Here is a 10,591-nt window from a genome sequence, read left to right on the forward strand (position 1 = left end):
TTTAAGGGCCTCGCCCCCGCCGCCAGCGGCCACGGCTTCCTCCTCCTGGACACCTGCAGAGCCCGCCTCCAGACTCATGACCTCAAGCTCCTCTACCAGAGGTTCGCGCGCTTCGTCTGCAACCCGGTCACCGGCCAGCTGCTCCGCCTCCCGGACTTCGACGGCGCCGAGAAGACCTTTACCAACGGCATGGGGCTCCTCACCCAGGCTTACGGCGCCAGCGGGCCGCCCAAGAGGTATGCTGCTGCTCAGCTCACCGAGGTCGACGGCGGGCGGCGCTTCCTGCTGCGCCGGTTCTCCTCGGAGTCGGGGGACTGGGAGGAGCTGGTCCTTCCTTCCCCGATGCCGCCTCACCGGCGAATGTACATGATTCACGAGGTGCTGGACTTCGGAGGCCGGCTCTGGTGGGTGGACGTGAGCTGGGGCGCCATCTGCGTCGATCCGTTCAGCGACCGGCCTGAACTCTGCCCCGTCGAGCTGCCGGCACACAGCATGCTTCCTGACCAACTGGCCGAGAGCGAAATGAGGCGGCTTATCAAGCATCGCCACATGGGGGTCAGCGCCGGCAGGCTGCTCTTTGCCGAGGTCGACCCGTTCCATATCAGATCCTTCACGCCCGACACGACGAGAGCGGCCGCTGGACGCTGCAGCACCAGGTGTCGGTTGATCTTTTGCCTAGTGGAGGTAATGCCAAGGAGATGCCTTTTGTTGCTGCTGTCGATCCACTGGACACCAACCTGCTGCATCTCAACGTGGACAGAGTTAATTTCAGCATCGACATGTCCAGGAAGAGGATGATTGAGATTACTGCAATACCTAGTGACATGTATCCTCCGAGCGAGGCCGCAACAACCTCCTATCTACCTTGTGTGCTCCCCTCATTTCTTCGATCAAGCACGATTCCAGGTGATCACAGATTCACAGTGACACATTTCTTGAAAAAGGAGCTGTGTTGATGAGACTCCATATATATGCTTAGTCTAATTCATGTGTGTTTGGCCCCTTGTGTTCCACATTTGTTGTGTTCTTGGGGCATGCTTCTAGTTTGTCCAAATGTCTCTTCAAGCATTTCAACCTGATGGTTTTCCAATCATGTTAGCTATTGCCTTGGTCATAGAGAAATTATCTTGAAACATGTATGCAGTATATGAGTGATTTAGCTTTTGAACAGCAATTTTTAGAGCTACGTTCCCTGTCCTGGCACACTGTAGCTTAGGTTATTCCTATATAATACTCCCTCCGTCCCATAATGTAAGACGTTTTTTTGACATTACACTAGAGTCAAAAAACGTCTTACGTTATGGGACAGAGGGCGTAGTTAACGTATTCTCAGTTATGAAGCTGTCCACTTCTTTTCTGAAACTATTTCTCAAATGGAGTTCATCATTGTGGGGATTTTCATGGGAGAAATGCAATGTGTCTTTGGCAATAGCAGTGATGTAAAGTTCTAAACAACTGAATCAGTAGTTGATTCCTAGTTAACGCTGCCAAGTAGCAGCAGCCTTCTTTGGTGATTTGTTCCAAGTTCAAATTTCCAGGCTAAAACATGATTAGAGTTATCTGTTGTTTATGAATTTCTAATTTACACTGCATGTTCTATATTTGACATTCTAATCAAGTTAGGTATTGTCTTGGTCAGAGAGTTTCTTGACAAATATTTACGTGGTAATTTGTACGATTTTAGCTTCTGGTTGCTAGCTTATAATTATATAAAATGCGATATACTGTACGAACAAATTGTTTCCTGTTACTATTCTGTTCAAATTCTTGTACCTTGATGAAAGGAACCCCTTTTCAGGTAAGAAGTGTGTCATGAAAAACAAGACTTTGGCAGATGTTCTGGTTCGTGTAGACAGACATCACGCTAAATGAAGCGTGCCAAGTTACCATCCAATGCGTCGCTGGGTACTATCTCTTAGCTCATGCTTCTATATTGATCCATTATTACCTGTATGCCATCCACTCACATGTTTAGGATGATATATCTCTTACCCAGTCCATACATTTATGATCTGGCGAAATAATGTTCTGTCCTTTTGCCAATTACAATTAGTATGTGTTGCCTTATATAGTTATATATCATCATCCTCCAGTGAAAAAATGTCATCGTCATTTAAGTTAGCCCGTAATTGGTTAAGTTCTAGTTAGTGTTGCAGTGGAACTAGTATTATTTGTTTTTAATTGGCGCAGATCTCTGTAGAATGTTAGCTACTTGAACCTGTTCCTCCAGTCGTACAGTCTTGTGGTAGCAATTTGTAATCCTGCTAAAAACTATCAACAAGTATTTTAGCATGGACTCTTTATCTAGGAGTACAGTTTTTTAGCATGGACATTATTTGTACTAGCAGCAATGATTAACTGATAAAATGCACAACTATAAATTGGGCAATACATCGTTTTGAGACCTGAAGTGCCATCATAATGTCCAATTGACCATTTTCTTCGCAGCAGTCCTGATGTCAAGACATGCATGTCATTCCAGATGATAACTCATTATTCATTTCACTTTTGAAAAGGACATGCTTTGGTTTTCTATATCTTTTTTTCTTTATGGTGCATTCTTTTACATGTGCCTAATCTCTTGTGTCTATCCTCAGGTTTCTAACAATCAAGTAGTAGCTGATGCGCGATAGGTGATGGTGGGACTCAGATTTTGTGGGAAATCTGGAGATGTTTGGGTTTCGAGATTTTGATGCTTGTTCAGACTCCATACTAAGGCAGCCCGCGCTCATCCCTTCGTAGCAAAAGGCGGATGCATCCACATGTTTAACTCCCTTGAGAGAAACTTATTTGTATGAGACATGTGACGAATCGATGATGAGCGTTTCAGTATTATGCTTATTTGCATGTTACTATTAAGTGCCATTCAATTTACATATACTATGTGATCAAATTAATATGGAAATGGTAGCTAACATACGTCAGCCAGGAGGCAAGAGCCAGCGAACGCCCTCATCGTTGTACATTGCACATGCATGGATCTCCGCGCAAGGCCACTGCCACGCAGATCTTATCCAGTCATTCGTGGTACACTGATTCCTGGCGGACGCGTCACAAAGGTCATGAGGTAGGGGGGTGGAACCCATGACCTCCTGTGCATTATCAATAGGAGTTTTTTTATTTCTTATGGCATGGAATTTTTATTACCAACAGGATGGTATTGTTATCAATAATAGGATGGAATTTTTATTATTGAGAAGATGGCATTTTTATTATTGATAGATCGCATTTATATATTTGAGAGATGCCATTTTTATTTCTCATGTCATGGCATTTTTATTACCAAGTGCAAGGCATTTTTATTACCAATAGGATGGTATTTTTATGAATAATAATATGGACTTTTTATTATTGAGAAGATTGCATTTTTATTTTTAATGACATGGCAGTTTTATTAACAGCAGGATGACATTTTTTATTAAAAATAGGATGGCATTTTATTATTGAGGGGATGGCATTTTTTTAATTATAGATAGGATGGCATTTTTTAATGTTTGAGAGGATGTCATTTTATTATAGAGGATGGCATTTTTATTATTGAGAAATGGCATTTATATTTTTGAGAGATGGCATTTTTATATCTCATGGCATGCATTTTTATTACCAATAGGATGGTATTTTTATCAATAACAGGCGGTAATTTTTATTATTGAGAAGATGGCATTTTTATTATTTGAGAGATGGCATTTTTATTTTTAATGACATGGCAGTTTTAATAACAGTAGGGTGGCATTTTTATTAACAATAGGATGGCATTTTTATTATTGAGAGGATGACATTTTTTATTATAGATAGGATGACATTTTTTAATGTTTGAGAGGATGACATTTTAATGTTTGAGGGGATGATATATTTTTTTATAAATAGGATGACATTTTTTAATGTTTGAGAGGATGACATTTTAATGTTTGAGGGGATGATATATTTTTTTATAAATAGGATGACATTTTTTAATGTTTGAGAGGATGACATTTTAATGTTTGAGGGGATGATATATTTTTTTATAAACAGGATGACATTTTTTAATGTTTGAGAGGATGGCATTTTTATTTTTAGTGGCATGACAGTTTCTTTTTGGAGATAAATTTTTTTATATAGAGGATGGCAGTTTTACAATGTAGCACGACAAAAAACAATTAGAGCATGGTATTTACTCTTTCTCAATTTATAAAGTTCCTTTCCGTTCGCCTTAGGCAAAGCAAGTTTCAACGACTGAAAAAAGCATATTGAATGTCCTGTTGGTCATACAGGTATATGTTTTGATATGAAGAACCTTGATAATGAATGGGCTCTGGTGGGTGGACGTGAGCTGGGGCGCCATCTGCGTCGATCCGTTCAGCGACCGGCCTGAACTCTGCCCCGTCGAGCTGCCGGCACACAGCATGCTTCCTGACCAACTGGCCGAGAGCGAAATGAGGCGGCTTATCAAGCATCGCCACATGGGGGTCAGCGCCGGCAGGCTGCTCTTTGCCGAGGTCGACCCGTTCCATATCAGACCCTTCACGCTCGACGACGAGAGCGGCCGCTGGACGCTGCAGCACGAGGTGTCGGTTGATCTTTTGCCTAGTGGAGGTAATGCCAAGGAGATGCCTTTTGTTGCTGCTGTCGATCCACTGGACACCAACCTGCTGCATCTCAACGTGGACAGAGTTAATTTCAGCATCGACATGTCCAGGAAGAGGATGATTGAGATTACTGCAATACCTAGTGACATGTATCCTCCGAGCGAGGCCGCAACAACCTCCTATCTACCTTGTGTGCTCCCCTCATTTCTTCGATCAAGCACGATTCCAGGTGATCACAGATTCACAGTGACACATTTCTTGAAAAAGGAGCTGTGTTGATGAGACTCCATATATATGCTTAGTCTAATTCATGTGTGTTTGGCCCCTTGTGTTCCACATTTGTTGTGTTCTTGGGGCATGCTTCTAGTTTGTCCAAATGTCTCTTCAAGCATTTCAACCTGATGGTTTTCCAATCATGTTAGCTATTGCCTTGGTCATAGAGAAATTATCTTGAAACGTGTATGCAGTATATGAGTGATTTAGCTTTTGAACAGCAATTTTTAGAGCTACGTTCCCTGTCCTGGCACACTGTAGCTTAGGTTATTCCTATATAATACTCCCTCCGTCCCATAATGTAAGACGTTTTTTTGACATTACACTAGAGTCAAAAAACGTCTTACGTTATGGGACAGAGGGCGTAGTTAACGTATTCTCAGTTATGAAGCTGTCCACTTCTTTTCTGAAACTATTTCTCAAATGGAGTTCATCATTGTGGGGATTTTCATGGGAGAAATGCAACGTGTCTTTGGCAATAGCAGTGATGTAAAGTTCTAAACAACTGAATCAGTAGTTGATTCCTAGTTAACGCTGCCAAGTGGCAGCAGCCTTCTTTGGTGATTTGTTCCAAGTTCAAATTTCCAGGCTAAAACATGATTAGAGTTATCTGTTGTTTATGAATTTCTAATTTACACTGCATGTTCTATATTTGACATTCTAATCAAGTTAGGTATTGTCTTGGTCAGAGAGTTTCTTGACAAATATTTACGTGGTAATTTGTACGATTTTAGCTTCTGGTTGCTAGCTTATAATTATATAAAATGCGATATACTGTACGAACAAATTGTTTCCTGTTACTATTCTGTTCAAATTCTTGTACCTTGATGAAAGGAACCCCTTTTCAGGTAAGAAGTGTGTCATGAAAAACAAGACTTTGGCAGATGTTCTGGTTCGTGTAGACAGACATCACGCTAAATGAAGCGTGCCAAGTTACCATCCAATGCGTCGCTGGGTACTATCTCTTAGCTCATGCTTCTATATTTTTCCATTATTACCTGTATGCTATCCACTCACATAGCCCGTAATTGGTTAAGTTCTAGTTAGTGTTGCAGTGGAACTAGTATTATTTGTTTTTAATTGGCGCAGATCTCTGTAGAATGTTAGCTACTTGAACCTGTTCCTCCAGTCGTACAGTCTTGTGGTAGCAATTTGTAATCCTGCTAAAAACTATCAACAAGTTTTTTAGCATGGACTCTTTATCTAGGAGTATAGTTTTTTTAGCATGGACATTATTTGTACTAGCGGCAATCATTAACTGATAAAATGCACGACTATAAATTGGGCAATACATCGTTTTGAGACCTGAAGTGCCATCATAATGTCCAATTGACCATTTTCTTCACAGCAGTCCTGATGTCAAGACATGCATGTCATTCCAGATGATAACTCGTTATTCATTTCACTTTTGAAAAGGACATGCTTTGGTTTTCTATATCTTTTTTTCTTTATGGTGCATTCGTTTACATGTGCCTAATCTCTTGTGTCTATCCTCAGGTTTCTAACAATCAAGTAGTAGCTGATGTGCGATAGGTGATGGTGGGACTCAGATTTTGTGGGAAATCTGGAGATGTTTGGGTTTTGAGATTTTGATGCTTGTTCAGACTCCATACTAAGGCAGCCCGCGCTCATCCCTTCGTAGCAAGAGGCGGATGCATCCACATGTTTAACTCCCTTGAGAGAAACTTATTTGTATGAGACATGTGACGAATCGATGATGAGCGTTTCAGTATTATGCTTATTTGCATGTTACTATTAAGTGCCATTCAATTTACATATACTATGTGATCAAATTAATATGGAAATGGTAGCTAACATACGTCAGCCAGGAGGCAAGAGCCAGCGAACGCCCTCATCGTTGTACATTGCACATGCATGGATCTCCGCGCAAGGCCACTGCCACGCAGATCTTATCCAGTCATTCGTGGTACACTGATTCCTGGCGGACGCGTCACAAAGGTCATGAGGTAGGGGGGTGGAACCCATGACCTCCTGTGCATTATCAATAGGAGTTTTTTTATTTCTTATGGCATGGAATTTTTATTACCAACAGGATGGTATTGTTATCAATAATAGGATGGAATTTTTATTATTGAGAAGATGGCATTTTTATTATTGATAGATCGCATTTATATATTTGAGAGATGCCATTTTTATTTCTCATGTCATGGCATTTTTATTACCAAGCGCAAGGCATTTTTATTACCAATAGGATGGTATTTTTATCAATAATAATATGGACTTTTTATTATTGAGAAGATTGCATTTTTATTTTTAATGACATAGCAGTTTTATTAACAGCAGGATGACATTTTTATTAACAATAGGATGGCATTTTATTATTGAGGGGATGGCATTTTTTTATTATAGATAGGATGGCATTTTTTAATGTTTGAGAGGATGTCATTTTATTATAGAGGATGGCATTTTTATTATTGAGAGATGGCATTTATATTTTTGAGAGATGGCATTTTTATATCTCATGGCATGCATTTTTATTACCAATAGGATGGTATTTTTATCAATAACAGGCGGTAATTTTTATTATTGAGAAGATGGCATTTTTATTATTTGAGAGATGGCATTTCTATTTTTAATGACATGGCAGTTTTAATAACAGTAGGGTGGCATTTTTATTAACAATAGGATGGCATTTTTATTATTGAGAGGATGACATTTTTTATTATAGATAGGATGACATTTTTTAATGTTTGAGAGGATGACATTTTAATGTTTGAGGGGATGATATATTTTTTTATAAACAGGATGACATTTTTTAATGTTTGAGAGGATGGCATTTTTATTTTTAGTGGCATGACAGTTTCTTTTTGGAGATAAATTTTTTTATCTAGAGGATGGCAGTTTTACAATGTAGCACGGCGAAAAACAATTAGAGCATGGTATTTACTCTTTCTCATTCTCAATTTATAAAGTTCCTTTCCGTTCGCCTTAGGCAAAGCAAGTTTCAACGACTGAAAAAAGCATATTGAATGTCATGTTGGTCATACAGGTATATGTTTTGATATGAAGAACCTTGATAATGAATGTCAACTATGTCATAGTGCTGCATCCCTCGTGAAGGGGTTTCATCGCTTCTTCTTTGAGCTTTTGGAAAATGTCAAACCCACCTGATACATCTTCTTTATTTTCAGATTTCTTGAGCATGTCATCCATAAGAGCTCCCGGCATATCATACACAAATTGATTAATTAGCTCAAAATCATGAGAGTCGTCAGACTCATAACCATCATCATTGGCAGTACCATTGCTTCCATTGATGTCCCATGATTCCCAATGATAGATCCACCTGGTAGAGGTCCTGAGCATACATGTGATATTTATGTGACTCCATTATCGCAATCTTTGCATGTGCACAAAATATCTTTGGCCCCGTTGTTGTGAGCAAGTGTGAATTGGATAAATTGATTCATACCAGCCATGTATGGTGGCGTCAGCTTCGTTCCATCAGTAAGCCATCTACTATCCATTGCCTGCATAACATCAAAAGTAAATATAACCAGCTCTGAGATCAGGTTTAGAAAACCATGAGGCACCGAACACGACGATGGCTCCATTCCGGGTGGTAATACACAGGTATAGGATTTCCTGTAATGATGTGAAACTGTATATTTAGATAAATAACTTAGTTCGAGAGGGGACCTAAAATTTTGCTATGATGTTTTTTAGTAAAGAGATCTAACCTGAAATTACCCCTATTCCACTCCGCTGCAGTCACGCGTGACTTGTCCCTGCAACAGGGGCACGTGTCCTCGTCGTACCGTCGCAGTAACATTCGCCTCGCTGTGTCGGCCTCTCGACTCGCCGGGAACGTGGTATGAGAGGCGGGGCCTAACCCGACGTTCCCAATTCCCTTTGTTAGGAGGGAACCGGATGATTCCGATTCAAAGTTCCCGCTATTATGGAAAGAGATCCTGCTAAATGAGTCAGCTAAAAAACAAATACTTGTTATTTCTCTATTTACGTTAACAAAAAAAGGACCCCCAACATTTATTGTGACACTGAGACTCGTCGCAGAATATGCACATGCGACAGCCGAATACTTCGCTGAAAATCAAGTGACGCCCTCGATTCAATCATACACTAATCATACACGCAAATGTGTATGATCAAGATCAAGGACTCACGGGAAGATATCACAACACAACTCTAGACACAAATTAAAATAATACAGGCTATATATTACAAGCCACGGGCCTCGAGGGCTCGAATACACAAGAATCAGCGGAAGCAACAATATCTGAGTACAGACATAAGTTAGACAAGTATGCCTTAAGAAGGCTAGCACAAAAGCAACAACGATCGAAAAGGCAAGGCCTCCTGCCTGGGAGACTCCTAACTACTCCAGGTCGTCGGCGGCCGTCACGTAGTAGTAGGCACCCTCGGGGTAGTAGTAGTCACCAGTGGCGTCGTCTGGCTCCTGGGGTCCATCATCTGGTCGCAACAATCGGGTATAGGAGAAAAAGAGGTAGCAAAGCAACCGTGAGTACTCATCCAAAGTACTCGCAAGACTTACATCAGATCTAAACTAAGTATGAATCTGTATCAAAGGAAATGGGTTGTATCTATGGACTAAACTGCAGAATGCCAGAAGAGAAGGGGAAAGCCTAGCCTATCGAAGACTAGCATCTTCTGGAACCCACCATCTTGTAGCAACAGGAGGGAGTAGAGTAGCATAAGGTAAAGTAGTAGAAGTGTTATCAACCTCGGCCAGAGATCCTTTCTCGACTCCGTGCGAGAAAACAATCCCAGAGCCATACTATCCATTTCTCATCACAAGTATCCAGTTCTAGTTGTATCGATCGGGATACAACTCCAAGTGTCCGTTACTGTAGGACAGGCTATCGATAGATGTTTTCTTCCCTGCAGGGGTGCACCAACTTACCCACCACGCTCGATTAACTCCGGCCGGGCACACTTTCCTGGGTCATGCCCGGCCTCGGCCAAACAATACGCCGCAACCCGACCTAGGCTTAATAGAGAGGCCAGCATGCCGGACTAAACCTATGCCCCCAGGGGTCATGGGCCATCGCCCTGGGAACTCCTGCACGTTGCGTGGGCGGCCGGTGAGCAGACCTAGCTACCTCCTTCAAAAAGGCAGGTGCTTACGCAGTCCAACCCGGCGCGCGCCGCTCAGTCGCTGACGTCTATTAAGCTTCGGATGATGTATACGACGCAGAACGCCCATACTATGCCCACGTGATGGTTAGTGCTATCAGGCCAGAGGCCCCTCGGATCAAATATCCAAACCGTAGTGGATTAGGAGCACACAGTAACGAGCAGAGACGCACGATCGATGTGACCCCGTCGCCCCGTCTCGAGTACTTGCGGCAAGGGCTAAGAATGCCCGGCCACACCTCGTAAGTATCTCGCGGGCACCTTCCAGGTCAACCCGACTCCACATCACTCGCTATTAAGCTCGCGCGGGTAGACCCGTCTTTAGTAACATGGTTCAGTGTAAAGTCATAGTAACCATAGTAACTGTGTGTCTAACACCAAGGGGAAACACCGAGGAGTCACCCCCGGTGAATCCCACTCGATGTTATCATCAAGGTGAACGTAAGAGGATCCACCCTCGAGGTTCACATTTGATGGGTTGCACGATAGAGCCGTAACGGAAGTGGTTAAGGAGGAAATCACCCTCGATGACATCGACCGTATAGCTACACTACGGATATCTCATCAGGAGTGATGTAAGAGGTTCCACCCTCGGCACTCGATGGTAACTCTGCAGA

At 41.9% G+C, this 10,591-nt stretch overlaps 1 protein-coding gene and 1 long non-coding RNA gene across 2 annotated transcripts; both read left to right on the plus strand.

Moving 5' to 3' along the window:
- Positions 1–24: 24 nt before the first annotated feature.
- Positions 25–6,593, plus strand: LOC125529112. Its single transcript, XM_048693516.1, has 4 exons — positions 25–404; positions 4,295–4,794; positions 5,687–5,793; positions 6,336–6,593. Exons 1-3 carry the CDS (start codon positions 190–192, stop codon positions 5,758–5,760), a joined length of 789 nt encoding a protein of 262 aa, XP_048549473.1. The 5' UTR covers positions 25–189; the 3' UTR covers positions 5,761–5,793; positions 6,336–6,593.
- On the plus strand, positions 628–2,852 carry LOC125529113. The gene is made up of 3 exons (XR_007292563.1): positions 628–906; positions 1,799–1,905; positions 2,598–2,852. It is a non-coding gene; the product is annotated as an uncharacterized LOC125529113 (long non-coding RNA).
- Positions 6,594–10,591: the final 3,998 nt, after the last annotated feature.

The sequence above is a fragment of the Triticum urartu genome, unplaced genomic scaffold (genome assembly GCF_003073215.2).
Source record: "Triticum urartu cultivar G1812 unplaced genomic scaffold, Tu2.1 TuUngrouped_contig_5349, whole genome shotgun sequence".
In the NCBI taxonomy this organism is placed as follows: Eukaryota; Viridiplantae; Streptophyta; class Magnoliopsida; order Poales; family Poaceae; genus Triticum; species Triticum urartu.

Coding starts and splice junctions, on each gene's coding strand:
- LOC125529112 (XM_048693516.1), top strand. CDS start 190: ATGGGGCTCCTCACCCAGGCTTACGGCGCCAGCGGGCCGCCCAAGAGG. Junction 405..4,294: donor GACTTCGGAGGCCGGCTCTG/GTGGGTGGACGT, acceptor GAATGGGCTCTG/GTGGGTGGACGTGAGCTGGG. Junction 4,795..5,686: donor TCGATCAAGCACGATTCCAG/GTGATCACAGAT, acceptor ACCCCTTTTCAG/GTAAGAAGTGTGTCATGAAA.